We start from the raw sequence: 18,230 nt of genomic DNA on the forward strand, positions 1-18,230 counted from the left end.
AGAGGTCAATGGTCTAATACTGCCCCCTCTATTCATGCTTTTAAAGTTGAATTCCTTTTTTTAATTTAAATTCTATTAGAAATTTAAAGAATCAAAAGGGGAGACATATGATGGAAATATGTACGTAAAAAGTATCATGTTTTAGCTTTTACAATTGGGAATTCTTCTGGCTGTCAAGTGTCTATTTCTATTTTAAAATTCTGTCTCCTTTTTTTGTCTCCAGTCACTAGAAGCGTTGGCTGCCAAAATAATGTCAGCAGATCTTAAGAGTGTTTTGGATGAGGCAGTTAAAATAGTCAACTTCATAAAGAGCAGGCCTGTACAGTCACACTTACTTCGAGTGCTATGTGAAGAAATGGGTAGTGATCATGTTCAGCTTCTTTTGCACACCGAGGTTCGATGGCTTTCTCGGGGCAAGGTGCTTACTTGGCTTTTTGAGTTGGGTGATGAAGTAAGAATTTCTTTTATCCGACTCAGAATTTGAGCTCTCAAATCGTTTCAATGATTTCGAGCGGCTCGCTAAATTGGCTTATCTTGCGGAGATTTTCAGTCACTTAAATGGACTCATCCTTGGTCTTCAAGGTAAAGCAGGGACGATTTGTCACGTCCGAAGTAAAATAGAAGCCACAATAAAGAAACTGGAAATGCGGGCCAAACGTGTCGATCGGTCAAACTACGACTCTTGTGAAAATGTGTCAGATTTTCTTACAAAAGAACAAATGAAGCTACCAGCCTCTGCCACAGAGTTAATTACAGAGCACCTGCAAAGTTTGAGGACCCAACTGCGCGACTACTTTCCGGCTCCAGATGTTCGGTTCAGCTGGATTGAAAATCCTTTTGTGAGTTTATGCGAAGTGCCCCTCGCAAGTTTGAGCACAAAGGAAGACAGTGTATCCTGTGACAGTGCTTTAAAATGGATTTTTTCACAGAAATTCTTAAACAAGTTTTGGCTTCATGTTACTTCGGAGTATCCTGGTCTTTCAGACAAAGCAGTGACATTTTTGATGCCGTTTCCGACAACATATCTTTGTGAAACTGGAGTTTCTGCGCTGGTGGCACTAAAGACCGAATACAGTAGCTTAATGTTGAGCCAGACCTCTGCTTGCAGCTTTTCTCTCTGGCGCCCGACCTCCACCATTTGGTATCTGTCAGAGAGCACCAGCCCCCTCACTAAGCTAGCCAGAAAGAAGGCGCTCTTGAGTAATTGTTCTGATAGTTATGGTGCATATTTTTCTCTCAACGTCGTCATATGTTCATTGGCACAAACCGGCTACCCCGCCCTTCTGGAAAAAATGTTGTTTTGTTTTTGACAAGGCTAACGTTTCATCATACCATTATGAGATATCATCAAAAAAGAGCTGTACTGGTGCCTTAGTTTTTAAATATTTTTTAATGTTATTTATTTGTGAGGTGCTGACAGGACTCCTTCTGTAATCAATAAACGGTCTTTGTAAAGCCATGTTTGTAGCTTGTATATGCGTATTTTCTCTGATTACTGGTGTCGATTAGGCTACTGGTGAGGTATAGAGCTAGCCCGTTTCAAAACGGTGAGGACGGGCTGGTCCTTGTGTTGGCCGCGTAAGTTTTTATGGCTGTAATAGGTTGGGAACCTCTGCTCTAGCGTATAGAAACATATTGTAAAAATAGAAGAGCGGTCCCGCCCTGTTGGTATGCAGTGGGGCTGCGGCGCCTGCGCAGTGGAGAAGGGGGAAGTTCCCCGACTTCTCACTGGGTTTCTAGAAAACACCCAAGAAGGAACTGCTTCACAGTGGAGTGAGTGGGAAAAAAAAGAGAGAATATGAAGAAAGGGAAACGATCGACGGGGCTCAGGAACAGATGCAAAGAGTTCGGGAGCTGCACAAATCAGCCTGCCGTGGTGTCTCTCACTCGTCTGAGTGTTTCTGGGGCCCTTCATAACGGCCTTTACACATCTTGTGATGTTTTAACATTGGAGAAACTCCGTCCCCTCGGGGCAGGTAGGTCACCTTTCCTTTTCTTTGATTTGGTCAGGGTGCGTAGGCCCCAGGCACTTGCACTCCGAAATGTTGCAAAAAGAGGGATGAACGCTGCAGTGGCTTCCGAGATATCTCTTCCGTTGTTCTTGCGCATAACACGGGAGTCCAGGTCGACGGCATGATTTTATGACGAACAGAGCAACGTTTACTTGTAAGGTGGTGCTCGTATCCTTTATTTTTAAATATTAAACAATTAAATTATAAATAATTTACAAATACAACCAGAGGATCAGAAACAGGTACAAGAGGAAAAAAACAAACAAACATTTAACCGCCAGACGTAATGAAGTAAATTATGTGATCAAGTCACAAAATTAAAGTTAAAAAAATGAGGTTACTTAATAATAGATGTAAGAGCTCTGAGCATTATAGAGAGGGACCGATCAACGTTTTGTGAGGCCGATCGCCGATTTTATGATCCCTGGGTGTGTGTGGCGTGTTACTATCCAGCCCAAGGTGCACAAGATGGCAAAATGGTTTTATTAACAAGAGGGACAACGATTGTTGCAGGCAGCTCACATGAAGTGACAAGCAGCAGGTTAACGGTCCTTTTATCTATGGAAGATGACCATAATCCGAAGAGTATTTTTTTTATTTCTTTCGAGATGGAGGCGTGCTGGTGGCATCCTGCCTGTTACAGCACCTCTGTGTCTTTTTTGTCGTCTTTTCTTTTCTTTCGGTTGGTGTTAGTGTTTTTCTTTCTTTTCTTTGCCGGCGGATCGATTTGCGATCACACAACAAGATGGATACTAGGGAGTCGAGATACTACTTTTTGGCTGTTACTCGGACCACTGTTTGCTTCCGGTTGTAATGCAGATAGCTGCAGAGTAAGTGTTTACACACGTGACGCGCTGGGAGCACTGGTGAGGAGGCGGAGGGAGTGTAGAGCATGGAGTATCGTGTGTTTAACTGAGATGTGGCTGCAGGAACAGATAGATAGATAATACTTTATTAATCCCGTAGGGAAATTGATGTGTTACAGCAGTCCAGCCCAAGACAAGCAAAACAGACATCAGAATAGTTATCAAACAAAAGATAAACAAAATAATTAAAAATAAATACATAGGTGTGTGGAAAATGTGCTGATCATAGTCACTGTAAAAACAATAAAATATGTGCAAAATGTGCATAGGTTTACACAGACTGATTGTCCAAAAAGTACAATGGAGTAAACATGCTGTCCATAGAGGAGCAAATGAAGGGCTAACAGTCCTAGCCTAGGGCAGCGTCATACACCCTGACAGCCGCTGGGAGGAAAGACCTGTGGAAACGTTCCCTTGAACACCGTTGCTGGAGCAGTCTATTGCTAAATGTGCTCCGCTGCCCAGTAACAGTCCCATGAAGCGGATGAGAGGTGTTGTTCATGATGGCTGTGAGCTTGGTCAGCATTCTCCTCTCAGCCACCACCTCCATTGGGTCAAGGCTCATCCCCAACACAGTCCGGCTCTACTCACCGGGGAGAAGCCATCATTCCCGGAGGAGCTGAGGAGGAAACGCCGAGGCTGCAGGGCCCGGTGCGACACGAAGAGAAGGAGATTTAAGCCCTATCTTCCTTCGATCATTATGGGAAATGTGAGGTCCTTAGCGAATAATAGGGCGGTGCGGTGGCTCTGTGGCTCAGGATCTGCGGGTAGAGGGTTGCTGGTTCAAATCCCGCGGCTGGCAGAGGAATCCTACTCCTTTGGGCCCCTGAGCAAGGCCCTGAACCCCAACGGCTCCAGGGACGCTGTATAAATAGCTGACCCTGCGCTCTGACCCCCAGCTTCTCTCTCCCTGTCTGTGTGTCTCATGGAGAGCAAGCTGGGGTCTGTGAAAAGATGAATCCCTAATGCAAGAACTTGTATAGGGCTAATAAAGTGATCTTATCTTATAAGATGGACGCGCTGGGAGCACTGGTGAGGAGGCGGAGGGAGTATAGGGAATGCAGTATCGTGTGTTTGACTGAGATGTGGCTGCAGGAACATACTGTATTCTGGACTCGAAGGCAGACAGAAACGCCACCGAGAGGAAAGGAGGGGGGTCTCGCGGTGCTTGTTCACAACACATGGTGTAATCCTGGACATATTCCTGTAGCCCGGACATTGAACTGATTTGCCATCGGACTGCATCCAAACTATCTTATAATAAAGAATTTTCCCTTTAAAGTGCCCCTTTAAGATGGCAATGCCGGCTGAATGATTAGTACCACTAGAAATCCAAATGTCATCCCCCCATTGATTTTTCCAAAACTGAAAATCAGGCTGATCTTTTGGTGACAAGGCGTTTCTTGTAAACAAATAAAAATAAAAGTCTGCTCTCTTCTTTTTTCAAAATGGAAAAATCGCCTTTCTTTTAACTATATTCCTAATACCTCTGGGGTTAATAGAGAAAATAGAAAAAGACACAAACAATATAGAAAAAACTCTTTGGGGGGGGAAAGCTACTGAACTGCGAGTTTCAAACCCTTAAAAGTGATAACAACACCACCGTGTTCAGCATTAACCGCGTTCATAACCGCTACAGGGAGATCTCTTGGGCTGGACAGTCACTGGCCACGGATCTCTTTCCCACAGCTGGTCCCTGGTGTGCCTGTCCTGTCAGACAGATCCTCTGCAATCCTCAGGTCTTTGGCCTTCAGAGACTTGTTCTCTCTGGCCGCTCGCCACAGCATGTCCCTCGTCATCCTTCTGATGAATCCTATAATGATGGCTCTGGGCTTTGCAAGTCCACATGTTGGCTCTCCTGACGCGTTGGACTCTGTCAGTAGACGAAATCCTCCTCCTGGACTGGCAGCACTTTAGCAACAATGTCTTCATTTTGTTGCTCTGCACAGCTTTCAGTTACCTCTGTGTCGATGTCTTTTGCAACCTTTGTTATCGTGCCAAGAACATTTACCTGCACGTCTTCCAGCGACAGGTCGCTTTTCCCCTCTCTTGGCTGCTAGAGTCCTTACAGGTGTGACGGGGGGAGACTCCAGTTCCAGCCCCACAATAATAGACCAGATCCCTAACAGACGCTGTTGAAGAAATGATAGTGAAAAATCTGGAAAACATTACATTTGTCATTAGCATGTCCTGTGGGAAAATTCTTCATCAGAGGAGTAGGACGCAGTCTTGTGCAGATTCAGTGTTTATTGAGATTAATAAGGAAAGCAACATGTGCTGGGTCTGTCCTGCAGAACGGACACGCTCAATGCAAGGGGTACCGAGTTCTTATATACAGCATACAGGCCCAGAAACAAAAGTCATATTTCATACTTTTAACATGTCAAATCGCATTTTGTTACATGTCCATGTAGGGGTGTAACCCTGACGTCCTGGCCAAATTTCCCATTGACCCTTACCAATCATGACCTCCTAATAATCCCCATCTATGAACTGGCTTCATCACTCTGCTCTCCTCCCCACTGAGAGCTGGTGTGTGGTGAGCGGACTAGAGCATCATCCAGGTGGGGCTGCACATTGGTGGTGGAGTGGGATTCCCCATTACCTGTAAAGCGCTTTGAGTGGAGTGTCCAGAAAAGCTCTATATAAGTGTAAGCAATTATTTTTATTATTATTATTATTATTTTTATTATCATCATCATTATTATTATCCCTTTTAACACATGTAGAGGGGCATGTGTTGTTGCAGCCGTTGGTACAAGTCACTTTTGTATGCTCTAACGCATATGTTGAGATAGCCTTTGTTAGCAGATCTTGGGGATCTCACTCGGACTTCTGCAGTATGTTTCGGTAGTGATATTGCAGAGCTGGAAATGTGCAGTGTGAATATCGATCCTGCTTCAGCATGAATGTCAACATTTTGTTTGTAAAGGTTAACACGAAACTGTTATATCTGTTTATAAACTGTTTTTATTATGGGAGCTGGAGCCTGTTCTGTCAATCAGTGGGCATAAAGCAGGGTTCACCCTGGACAGAACACACACAGGACACACATACTCTGGACAGGTCCATCACACAGGACACATACAGGACACTCACACCAGGGCCAATTTTCCCAGAAGCCAGTTAACCCACCAGCATGTCTTTGGACTGTGGGAGGAAACCCACATGAACATGCAAACTCCACAGAGACAGCACCCCAGGAACTTGCCCCAGGGCCTTAGTGCTGTGAGGCAGCGATGCTAAACACTGTGCCACAGTGCAACCCAATTTTTTTTTGTCATTCTAAAGAAATCTTTCAATCTCATCACCTGTTTCAGAAAGATTGAGTTGGATTGTTTTTTCTTCCCAGCTTACTCAGAAGTCCTCACCCTGCAGCCTGGAGCCTCTCTGTCTGTCCCTCTGTTCACTGGAGAGCCAGTGGGGGTGCTGTTTGACCCTGCAGGAGCTGGAGACTCGACCTGAGTGTGTTCTATCCAGAACAGCACAGCCAGCTGTGTCCCCCAGTAGAGAGACAGAGTGTCAGTGTGGGACGGCTCTCTGAAACTGCGCTCCCTCACTCCAGCTGATCAGGGGAGCTACACAGTGAGGGACCTTCAGGGAAACACCATCAGCACTGTGACAGTCACTGTGGGAGGTAGGAGGTTTCCTGACAATTTCAGTTCTCTGTAACATTATAAAGGTGCACTGCTCTTGTCAAAATGGTATGTGTGGTAATGGAAAAATAAACTTGTTTCTGAATATTGCGTGAGTGTGAGTGTCCAGTGTGAAGGGACAGTGTGAGAGGGAGCGATCGGAGGTGTGTCCAACGTGCAGGGACAGTGTGAGAGGGAGAGAACAGAGGTGTGTCCAACATGCGGGGACAGTGTGAGATGGAGAGATCTGGGGCTTCCCCATGACCTTTAGATGATGATTGAAAATGGATAGATTAATACAATCTCTCTATTATTGCAGATCCTGACGGTGGAGGGAATTCTCCAATTCTTTTCCTCCAGCTGATCCCTCCCTTCCTGCTGCTCTTCTTAGCTCTGATCTCTGGGCTCCTGGGCTCCAGGAATCGCTGGTGGAAAGGAAACACAACCTCTGGTGTCCAGGAACTGAACCGTCCAGTCTGAAGGCAGTGCTGTAGATCAGTATTTTACAGAGCAGTATCAGCTTTGCTGTCTTGCAGAGCTCTCTGTGTGGCTTTGAGAGCTGCAGCTGTTTTTCAAAATGTAGACAGACTTTATAAGCTTGATTTTGTACTACAAATTGAGCTGCTTTGATCTTCTATCCACAGATTCAAAGATTTTTCAAAAACTGGACTGGAATCTGGGTTCAAAATGAGATTGTTGAGTGAATTTGGTATGAAGTGCCAAACGGCCCACATTCCTTATTTGTAAGCGTTCTTGGAGCACAAAAAATACAAATGCTGATATCATGAAAACATGGACTTGGAATCTTTTTCTGGAAGTTTATTATTAGGTGGATGCATGCATGTATTTATTTGTGGTTTAAGTGCAGTTTGTATTCTAGAGCACAATAATTTCAAAGTACTCTTAAATTGTGTAGTTAACATGTTATATGTAGTGTTGTAAGTGCCTTTAATTGTCCCTTTTCTCTGTCTATTCTATAATTTATAAATAAACACTTAATGTAAGTACGAAAATGGTCTTTCTTACTGCAAAGACGTTATTTCTCAATTCGAAGTGCTAAATGGATATCTGGCCTGATTGTGGTCTTTAAACATGTAGCTCTGTCGCCCTCTTGTGGGTAATTTGGTGAACTGACGCTTCCCACACCAAGTTTCGGCCGCTCTTGATTTGAGATGGCGAAGCTCGGCTGTGCGGTATCAATACTGTTAATAATAATAATAATAATAATAATTGCTTACACTTATATAGCGCTTTTCTGGACACTCCACTCAAAGCGCTTTACAGATCATGGGGACTCCCCTCCACCACCACCAATGTGCAGCATCCACCTGGATGATGCGACGGCAGCCATAGTGCGCCAGAACGCTCCCCACACAGCAGCTCTCAGTGGGGAGGAGAGCAGAGTGATGAAGCCAATTCATATATGGGGATTATTAGGAGGCCATGATTGCTAAGGGCCAATGAGAAATTTGGCCAGGACGCCGGGGTTACACCCCTACTCTTTTTCGAGAAGCGCCCTGGGATTTTTAATGACCACAGAGAGTCAGGACCTCGGTTTTATGTCTCATCCGAAGGACGGCGCTTGTTTACAGTATAGTGTCCCCATCACTATACTGGGGCATTAGGACCCACACGGACTGCAGGGTGAGCACCCCCTGCTGCCCCCACTAACACCTCTTCCAGCAGCAACTTTAGTTTTTCCGAGGTTTTAGCGGGGGCTGGCAGAAGCCGTTATTCTCCCGGTCGGGTTCCGCTCGCCGCTGCGTGACGTCTGAGACCTGCCGAAGCTCATATTCTGAGCCGTACGACAGAGCTCCGTCACATGTGTAATTACCGAGTCGGTGTGTGTGAGGAGAAGGGGGGGGGGGTCAGTGCGGTTACAAGCCACTGAGGATTATATTGACACTCCTGGTGTCCGACGGCTGTTTGTTGTTTTTTTGCCGGCGTAAACAAACCCGTCAGCAGGCCCGATTTATTAAGTAAACTAATGAATTGATACAATGACCGGATTACCGGAGCTGTGCTACTGTCCCGGGGCCTGCAGGCGTGTGAGGTGGGCCGGTTCGGTTCAGTTCAGATCGGCCCTGCTCAGCTGGGCCTGAGCTCCGGTGCTGTCCGATATGGGGGGGGGGGGGGCTGTCTGGAGAGACCGGTTCCGTGTGAGTCTCGGCGGGCCAGGTCATCACTGGACTGGAGATGGGTTCGGTATGATTCTCTGGGCTCTTCATTGGGGTTAAAACGAGTGAGAACTGGATTTGGCGGCGATAGCGCGAGTGATGTGTGCCTAGACTTCGGCTCGCTTTCCTCCCTGGGATATTTCTCTCAATAGTCGATCTCAGACATCACCATCGCAGGACTACAGGCCCTGCGTTAATGAGCACCTGTAAGTGTGGTTCTGACGTCACCTTTCTCTCTCATTAGAACACGGGATCCGTGGTGTTGTGGTTCGTTCGCAATTTTAGTTGACTGTTACAATTAGTTGCCCCTTTCGTCCGACATCTTTTTTTTCTGCTAGGTCGTGTAACCAAAATGTCCTACAAATGCTTCGTCCCGAAGGAAATGATCACCGCCGAGCTACACTCCCGCATCAGTTGTGCCGTTTTTACAGTCGATATATACAATGCATTTTTTTATTAAAACCATGTTTCGTACATATTATGTATACAGATTTACTAATAAGCCTATTTTTGTTGCTGTTGTTATTCTGTAAAGCGCTTTGAGAGGCCGCCTTTAAAGGTGCTATATAAAATAAAGTGTTATTACTAATATTATTATATAACGCCAGTCATTTTAAAATGTGAGTTCTATGAGTGTTGTTCATTACCTTGACGCATCTCATTTGGGATCGGGTTATCTCCGGCTGATCGCTCGGTTTTTGCTCGTGTCGGGGTGGAGATGAGCCATCTTCTTCGGCTTCCAACAGGTCTCGGCGATACCGCTGTCCAACAGGTTGCAACCTGCTGGGGGACAGGTGACAGGTGCGTCACGATAGAACTCGGCGTTTCTGTTTTGCTGTGTTGTGTTTTCCTGCCGGCGTTTCGCACATCAGCAAACTGCCGGTTTGACCCCCTTCCGGGGGCCACTCTTTAACGCCTCAGTTCACCCGCTATCCCCCCCACTTTTCTCAGCTCCAGAAATCGACCCCGAATCTGTAAAACCCCTCTGTCTCGGAGCTCGTCACTCACCCCCTTCCTGCTGCTGCTGCTGCTGATGACGACGGCAGAAGAAGAGTTTCACCCGCTTTGAAGCCGGCCGGTCCGGACCCGCAACGACCCTCGGCTTAAGTTGTTCTCCGATACTCGCTTCGTTCACCTCCAGCTCGCCCCGAGGAAACTCGAGCTTGTCCCTCGGCTGCAGTTGTCTGCGTGTTCCCCCGGCCTGACAGAGCAGGTGACGGAGACGCCCACTCTGCTGCCGGATCGCTGGAAGGCGTCTCGGGAGAGAGTTTCTGTTCGTTCTCGGCGCCGCCCTGAAATCTCCAGGATTTGCAATGTTGCTATTTTTAGTTTTTAGCCCTCGTGGGGGCGGTGACACATTTCCCCCCGCTATTCTTAGTTCAAAGGACTCTGCTTTGGGGGAGTTTCTGTTTTTCTGTTGTTCTTTCGTTTCAAACGCGGTTGAACGTATTGAAACAAAGCGAGGCAGCATTTTTACACAACATGAATCATACCCAGTTTCTTCGGACGGTCGAAGACATTTAATGTCGTTCTCCCCCCTCCCCCTTCGTACGAGGTTCAAGAAGTGTTCTCTGCCGGCGCTTGAGCTTGGGGTCGCTGTTTTGCCTCTCGTTTCTTTTTTCCAAGAGCGGACCGGAGAGACCAGTCAGACTCGAGGATGGGGCAGTATTTTAAAAAATGACAGAATGTGCGCCCGACCGGACAACGCGATACCCCGTGTGCCCACTCGCGTTAAACCCACGTCGCAGGTCAGAGGCGACGGCGTGACACGAGAATGACTTCGACACTGCTACTAAACGAGACTTTCAATCCCTTCGCTGACTTTTGCTTTTTGTGTTACTGGGTAGGTTGTTTGTGTCCTAAATGTGCCATTGCAATTAGGAGAAATAACGGACTAGTAGCTGGTTAATAATGTACCCGAGGTTCATAAGCACTGCAATGAACTTGCCCGCAGAAAGTTGTCTCCCAACTCCGCACTAAAAATTGTTCTGAACTTGCGAAGAAACCCCAAGTTTATATCTTCTAGAGGACGCTAAAATATTAGCCGTTGAAATGAGAAAACCCGCCCAAAAGAACTAACGCACTTAGCTCATGCAGGTGCATCAGGCTTACATTTACGTGTATTTATTTAGCTCGTGCACATAAATGCAGCCTGTATTTAAAAAAAAAATGAATAAATTACCGATGTATTCTCTTAACGCGTCTGAAGTATCTCCGTATGACTTAAGTGTGGTTTGATTAAGGAAATATACAGCGCCCACACGCAGTTGTCTTAAAAACCCAACATTATCACGTGCATTGGACAGATTAATAAATGCACATCGATAGTGGCCCGCAGATCAGTGAACCGGTCAGGATAATTCAGAGATTCCGAACCCCTGTTCAGTTTCCTGCGCGGTAGACGAGCGGTTTAATCCTCGGTACCGGATTCCTGCAGCAGGGTCTGCTCGTGGTTTATTAAGCTCACAGGTGGGAGAGACCCCTGGGCAGTAACGTAGGAACTTCAACTCAAGTTTAGCGCAGAACTGCAGGCCAAAACGCAACTTCTTAGCAACTGACAGGGGGGGAGACTCGTGTGTTCGTCGTATCCCGCGTGGGGGTATTTCAATTTTCTTCAGATTACCTAACAGGATTCTGCCAGTTTATTTCACTCATTCATTGACGGGATCTAATTATTTTTAAAGCATGGCCTTAAACTATCCTGTAGTCGCTCGTTCTAAGAAAAGTCACGGAGACACTCTGAGGCGACGGCACATTCGCCACCCTGACCCGTGCAAATCAGGTTTCTGATTAGGCCCAAAGCCAACGGATTTGCCATATGTATAATTCGTCACGGGTCTGCTATTTAAAAGAGTTTCGCAGGTATCCCCGCGGATATCGGTGTGGCAATGGGCGGAGTTATGGGTAGAAGCTAAAGCCTCGCTGTTCTGATCTTATTCTCACGTAGTAGGCGGTACTTGTATCGCTGTAATGTGCATATAAACTGTCGGAAACTCGGCAGACAAGCCGGGATGGCAGAATAGCTGATACGCAGTACAGAGCCGGCGGACTGGACGCGCAGGTGAGTGTGCGAGGACCTCAGACATCACTGCTGGGGGGGCAAATAGCATATCAGCCGGGATGAGTCTGAAATCTCTCTTGGCGAGCGTGTTGCTGCAGGACAGAGCTGTGTGCTGATCCCGGCACCTTCCTCAGCGCGGAGGTGCGACTGATCCTCAGGTGGGAAGAGCTCGATTTTAACCGCTGCGAGCTGCATCATTCCAGACAGAAGGGAGTGGATTTAGAAAGGAGGCGAGCAGCTCTCCTTTTTTCGATTGCTGTTAACCAAATGCTCAGTCCCCCTGCTAGTTTTAGATAGAAAATGCACACATGTATTTGGCGACTAGAAAGTGCGTGGTTGTTTTTTTTAGCCGTCTCGTCATTCGCTTAGAATCTTTTTGGACTAGTCCTTTTCTGTTTAAATACGCGTCTCTCTTTGGTTAAAAGTTTAAAACGCGTCGGGTTTTGTAAAGGGAAAGTGCTTCAAGTGGAGTAGAAATGCCGGAGTTTTCGTGTTTTGCGGATCTGCGGATGACCTACTGTACCTCGGCACAAATAAAAGGGTTTTGTTCTTCCTTGTTCTGACAGGAGGGTGTTAAAATAGGTTGATGAAGAGGGCTCGTGAACTCTATCAAGCCTAACGGAGCCCTTCACCTCCGATAGTCTTTTTCTGTCGACGTAACTCCGTTTTAAATCTCAGTTTTAAAGATACACGTGTGAGATTTTGTTTCCCCTTCCAGCAGTCGAGGCCGAAGTGTTGTCTCTTTTCTTTTTTTTTCAGCGCGGAATAAACCTTTACCCGTCCCCTCTCCTTATGACGTCCATGTAGCCGAGCACTCGACTGGACCCCAAAACCACCAGGCGTGTGTTTGTGGGCCACCAGGCTCCGGATCCCCGGAAACACTCGGTTGCTGCTGAGAACAGGTTGAAATACGTGAAGTCGCCCCCCGTCCTACACACGGTGAAACCCACCACGCTCGTCGGCTCTGCGTGTGTGCCGGTTCGTGCCGTTGCAAGTTGCTCCCGAGCAGTTTCAGGTCGCTTTCCTTTTTTTCAGGAGACCCATGGCTCTGTGGCGTAGCTTCCTGCAAAATACACAAACTCAACTGATTTTTTTTGTCTTCTGTGCGGGTGGAACCAGCGTTGTAGTGTTTCATTGTTTATCTGAGATGTTACCTTCTGCCCAGTCACGATTTTTGTTTTTGCCTTGGGGGGGAATCCAAGCTGTTAATCTGTCTTTCCATTTGTATTCTCTACCCAGTTTATATTCACTTATGGCAGGAGGGGGCAATGCCAATTTTCTTGCTGAAACATCTCTTATCTCCCCCTTACAGACTAGCGTGGTCTTTGCAGCGACCGTTCAGTGTCGCTTCAGCTGCAGATTGGGAGAGTCGACTCTCGTCCGGGATCCTCCTGGCAGGATGGCGCTCCCGACAATCCCTGCTGCCTTTTTACTGGTGCTCTGGACCACGGGTGGGTGACGCTCCGGGCTTTCGATTCAAGTTCCCTTCAGATTCCAGCTGGAGTTCAGTTTCCTCCACCGTCGCGACACGATCCCGGAGGCGCCGGAACAGTTCTTACATTTAGCCGGCAGGTGTATCACCCTGCAGCTCCCAGCTGGCAGCCCCACTGAAACTCAGATAGTGTGAGCCTGGCCAGTACCTGGAGGGGAGACTCCTGGGAAAGCTGAGGTTGCTGCTGGGAGAGGTGTTAGTGGGGCCAGCAGGGGGTGCTCACCCTGTGGTCTGTGTGGGTCCTGATGCCCTGGTATAATGACTGGGACACTGGACTGTAAAAAAGTAAAAAAGGCCAAATTCCCCCCCTGGTCTTTACCCATCATGGCCTCTTAATAACCCCCCTCTCTGAACTGGCTTCACCACTCTGCTCTCCTCCCCACTGAGAGTTGGTTTGTGGGGAGAGGACTGGTGTACTATGCCTGCCATTGCATCATCCAGGTGGTGGCTGGATGTGTGAGTGTCCAGTGTTTTGCTGATATGTTATTAAACCACTTAGGGCAGCTTAGTACATGGTTATCAAAGCAAAACATCTTGTTTAATCCAGTTCTCTGTGTACTTTCCATGTTTATTCCATTTGCTTTTAAAATAGTACAGTTTGTTTGTTTTTTAATGCGAAGCAGTTTCTTATTCTTTATTCTTTATAAATACGTGGCTCGAAGGCTGGTTTGATGTTTTTAAACATTCTCGAACTGCTTATTCAAAATGAGAATGAGAGACTCCCTTGTCTCTTTATTTGAACTATTTGAAACTTTATTTCAGTTTTCTTAAAAAAAAAAGACAACTCACAGCTACCAAGTTTGGACCTGCCAATTAATGCTATTTTAACAGTGCAGTTGTGGTTCCATCGGCAGCTCTTGTGGTCACAATGTGAATAAGGAGACAATTATTTTGACTGGTCACAATAAAAGCCCAGAAATACCGGTATTCAAATGAGATGGCTAATTGATAATATCCTCACCGGAAGACACTGAAATTACACCATCCGTTAGTGTAACTCACCGTAAACGCGGAGGGTTTCAGTGTGCGTGTGTAACTTCTTGGAGCTGACAGCAGGTGGGGGGGAGGAGGGGGGTAGCATGTCTCCCCTTGGTGATCCCCAGGCCTGTCTGAAACCACGTCTGTTGTTTCCCAGAGTCCTGTGCTGGCCCTGTCACTGTGAGATTTTTGGACTCGGCTACACTGCCCTGCATCTCCAAGGATCCAGCCCCTGTGGACCAGCCTGCTGTAAAATGGGTGTTGTCTACAGGAAGACCTGTGCTGTATGTCGAAGGTGGAAGACCTCATTCTGGACCCGGGTTCGAGCACAGAGCCCAGATGTCCGGAGACAAGGCCAGACTGGGAAATTACTCCCTGACCATCGCTGCTGTGACGTTCTCCGACACGGGCCTGTATGAGTGCTATCGGGAAGCCGAGCGAGACCACCTGCAGTTCCTGGAGGACACTTATCTCACTGTCACAGGTAACAGCTCACGAGTCTCGGTTTTAACAGCGTCCAGCTGAGCCCACTGTGGGAGGTGTCTGATAATGTTCACATCTGGATAATCTTGTCCCCAGTTCTTACACTGTCCATCTTTATTAGACTCCAAGGCTGTTTTCAATGTTCTTTTCAAAGTCTGCAAACTAAAATAATCCAAACCCAGCTGACATTCTGATGTTCATCTCTCTGCTTTCAGCTCATGAAGAAAATGTCACCCATCAGTCTGGAGCCTCTCTGTCTCTCCCTCTCCATACTACTGGTCCAGTGGAGGTGCTGTTTGATCCTGCAGGATCTACCCAGTCTTCCAGAGTCTTACTGAGCAGCGCAGGGCCCCCTGACCCCGGGTATGAACACAGAGTGTCAGTGCAGAACAGCTCTCTGACACTGCGCTCCCTCACTCCAGCTGATCAGGGGAGCTACACAGTGAGGGACCTTCAGGGAAACACCATCAGCACTGTGACAGTCACTGTGGGAGGTGAGCAGATCTACAGTAGGGTCACTAGAGGGCTCTATATTCTTGACAGAGTGTGTTCTTATATCATCCTTTATCCTGATTGTCTTTCAGCTCACAGAGTCACTGTCACCCTGCAGCCTGGAGCCTCTCTGTCTGTCCCTCTGCTCACTGGAGAGCCAGTGGAGGTGCTGTTTGATCCTGTAGGAGGTGGAAACTGGACCTCAGTGTGCTCTGTCCAGAACAGCACAGCCAGCTGTGTCCCCCAGTACAGAGACAGAGTGTCGGTGGAGAATCAGGAGTTGAGACTGCAGGACCTGAGGGCGTCTGATGAGGGGATCTATACAGTTTTGCTCTCACACATCCAGAAGGCCGTCAGCACTGTCTCTCTCACTGTGGAGGGTAAGACTAGACTGAGGTGCAGGAGAACTCCTCAAATCTTGTAACCCTTAACTTCTTGTTCTCAGTTTGAGGTTTTTAACCGCAGGACATTCTCGAGTGTAAAGAGTTTCTCCAGTTCTTGATCCTGTGGAGAGAGATCAGAGGTCTGCTGGTCAGTATCTCTATCGGAAGAGACTCCTCATGTCTTCTTGAAGGTGTGACGAGCTGTGTTTTGTCTCCTCTGTGTTTCCTACATCAGACCCTCTTCGTCACAGGTCTGTCGGAGTGATTGCTGGTGTCACTGGTGTTGGTGTTGCTGGAGTCATCCTGGCAATCCTGGGAGCATGGGTCGGGATGAGGAGATCAAGGACGACGATCAGGAATGACGGGACCTATGAACTGACAAGGAGAGATGATGCCCCGAATGACAGCAGCTCAGCGATCAGTCCTCCAGCAGATCAACCAGAAACTGGTAGTCAGAATGGAGTCTGTCCTCAGGTCCCTGGTGTCCAGGTGACTGAGGAGACAGGAGACAGACACTCTGATCCTGTTGTCTCCAATGGACACAGACAGTGTCACGAAACCGATACGTGGAATAGAAGGATCCTTATGCGTGACCGGAATCCCACAGGGCACAGAGTAGCAAAGGGACAAACCAAAAGACGAAATCCAAAGGCTGGGTCGCTAAGGGAGGCAGAGGGTCCGGTAACGAGAGAAATCCAAAACAATTCAAAGGCAAAATCCAGAAGGCGAGGTCAAGAGGCGGAAGCAGAAGATTCGTAACGGGAGATCAGTCAAAAGGTTTGGAAACGCGCACTGGAGAATACTAAGAAAGGCTTCTCAATAGTGAGCGTGGGAAGGTGTGCGAAGGGGGTTTAAATACTGAAAGGAAAGGGGTGTGATTGGATGATTGGTTAGGGAGTGAGAATTTGAGGAATCTGATGCATGTGAGAATGTGCTGGGTTCAATCAGGGATGAGATTGGGAAGCAGAGGTTCCGGGAATGTAACGTCGTTTGCGAGGGAGAGTGTGGGGCGTGACAGACTGCAGGGGTGATGAGGAGAGTCAGGGCAGTATATTGGGGGTGTAGCGGCAATGCTTGTTAATAAGACAGAATTAAGTGTTGCTGTGCTTTCCCAACTGAGGCCTCATCTCTCCCTTCATCTCTGTGGTGCAGCAACTATTCATGCAGGCTGATTTAAAGATGTTTTCTTTTGATAAGGGACAGCTCCCAAAGGGGGATGCACTTAGCTAAGCCTGGCTATCATGATCAATGGTCATCCATTGGCGCCTATCTGTCTAGGGAGTGCCAGATAAGTGTCAGGAGTAAGTGACTCATATATCACCTTGATCAACCAATCAGGGACTGGTAGGGCCGAGTAACCCACGCGGGACTCTGATGCCCATGGAACTTTCAGCCAATCAACGAGCTAAAGTTTCTCCAGGTAAAAACAGGCAACACAGAGAGCCTGAGAAGAATTCTGTGGACTTTTCTAAAGGGAATTCAAAGGAGAATTCCAGGGCAGGACGGCCCAGGAGCAGAAGGCTCCCAAGGGCAGGACATTTTCGCAGCGCGCCTCCTGACCATCCTGAGACTCAGCCCGGATAACCACGGAACGGTCAGTGTGTCCGAGTGCCAGAACTTTCCTTTGTTCTAAGAGTCTAGAGCGGAGGTTGCCAGAGAGTAACCAGAGGATCCACCCGAGGTTAGCCCAGCAGCCAGCCTCGTGAACAGGTCAGAACTGTGGACAGCTGAATCACTATTCAGAACTAGCTCTTCATTAGGAACGAACCGGTCCTCTTCCTGACTTGCTGGGACCCACAGTCATCTTTTCTCCTGTGCACAAACTTTGCTAGTTAAAGCCAACACTAACTAGCCGGTCAGTGAGCATCAGCAGCGCACCGTCGCAAGCCGCACAGCACAGCCTGGCACCGAGCCAGAGAGCGCGGATTGGACAGCAACAGCCTGCAACTGTTTCTTTGTGCCCGCAGGAGATCTGAATCCCCAGAGATTGAATGAGTATTCAACTTCAATGCATTACAGCTCGAGAATTCAATTGTTATCCCAACCAGTTGATATCAATTTAATTCCTAAGAGTTATGTACTTGTTTTGAGTATCTAATGTAGAAGTTGTAACCAAGTTCAATTACAATGGTCTAAATGAATGATATACTGAATGTATGTCCTCTTGATATATGTAACTCTTGGTAACTGAATATATACCCTTTGTATTCCGATAACCCTCTCGATAAGATCTGTTAGGTTTATATGCATATTCTATGTATTAATAAATGTATCCTCGTGTATTAGTACCTGTGTGTGTGCATTGTTTGAGTTATATCACATGGCTGGATTCTAAAGCCATTAAAAGAATCATTTTGTGATTTACTGCTACAATTAATAATTGTCCCAGTAAATGCCCAAACCCTACAGAACTGGTGCCTTCAGAGAGCATACTACATAGTGGTGACATCTTTCTCTATGATCAGGTCTACTGTGTTGTGGCTGCAGTACAGTTTTAGCTTATTATTACAATACTTTTTAACAGCGACAGATTCTTAAGATCACGAGGTGTTTATATTATTTCAGTATTAAGCTGTTACTACACTCGGAACTGTCCCATAGGAATCACTGTTCCATTAGTTTGGCACTAAACTGCTTAGTCTATTGCAGGA

The 18,230-nt window shown here is 47.1% G+C and overlaps 1 protein-coding gene and 2 long non-coding RNA genes across 5 annotated transcripts; 2 read left to right on the forward strand and 1 right to left on the reverse strand.

The window, feature by feature from the left end:
• Positions 1-1,703: 1,703 nt before the first annotated feature.
• LOC148663264 (uncharacterized) lies at positions 1,704-7,526 on the forward strand. The gene is made up of 3 exons (XR_015936419.1): positions 1,704-1,976; positions 6,231-6,515; positions 6,833-7,526. It is a non-coding gene; the product is annotated as an uncharacterized LOC148663264 (long non-coding RNA).
• Positions 2,943-10,083, reverse strand: LOC148663265 (uncharacterized). Its single transcript, XR_015936421.1, has 3 exons — positions 9,699-10,083; positions 9,338-9,470; positions 2,943-5,010 (listed from the first exon to the last, which is right to left on the reverse strand). It is a non-coding gene; the product is annotated as an uncharacterized LOC148663265 (long non-coding RNA).
• Positions 10,084-11,461: 1,378 nt separating this feature from the next.
• Positions 11,462-17,285, forward strand: LOC148663266 (uncharacterized). 3 transcript variants are annotated; one of them, XM_088631372.1, is made up of 7 exons: positions 11,462-11,751; positions 12,511-12,729; positions 13,064-13,202; positions 14,379-14,705; positions 14,920-15,198; positions 15,289-15,576; positions 15,815-17,284. In XM_088631372.1, exons 3-7 carry the CDS (start codon positions 13,151-13,153, stop codon positions 16,336-16,338), a joined length of 1,470 nt encoding a protein of 489 aa, XP_088487498.1. In that variant the 5' UTR covers positions 11,462-11,751; positions 12,511-12,729; positions 13,064-13,150; the 3' UTR covers positions 16,339-17,284. The 3 variants fall into 3 exon arrangements, with proteins under 3 accessions (XP_088487498.1, XP_088487497.1, XP_088487496.1); XM_088631371.1 differs by having other exon boundaries at positions 12,511-12,653; XM_088631370.1 differs by lacking the exons at positions 11,462-11,751; positions 12,511-12,729 and having other exon boundaries at positions 12,738-13,202; positions 15,815-17,285.
• The last annotated feature ends 945 nt before the right edge of the window (positions 17,286-18,230 follow it).

The sequence above is a fragment of the Lepisosteus platostomus genome, chromosome 5 (genome assembly GCF_059453375.1).
Source record: "Lepisosteus platostomus isolate fLepPlt1 chromosome 5, fLepPlt1.hap1, whole genome shotgun sequence".
Classification (NCBI taxonomy): domain Eukaryota; kingdom Metazoa; phylum Chordata; class Actinopteri; order Semionotiformes; family Lepisosteidae; genus Lepisosteus; species Lepisosteus platostomus.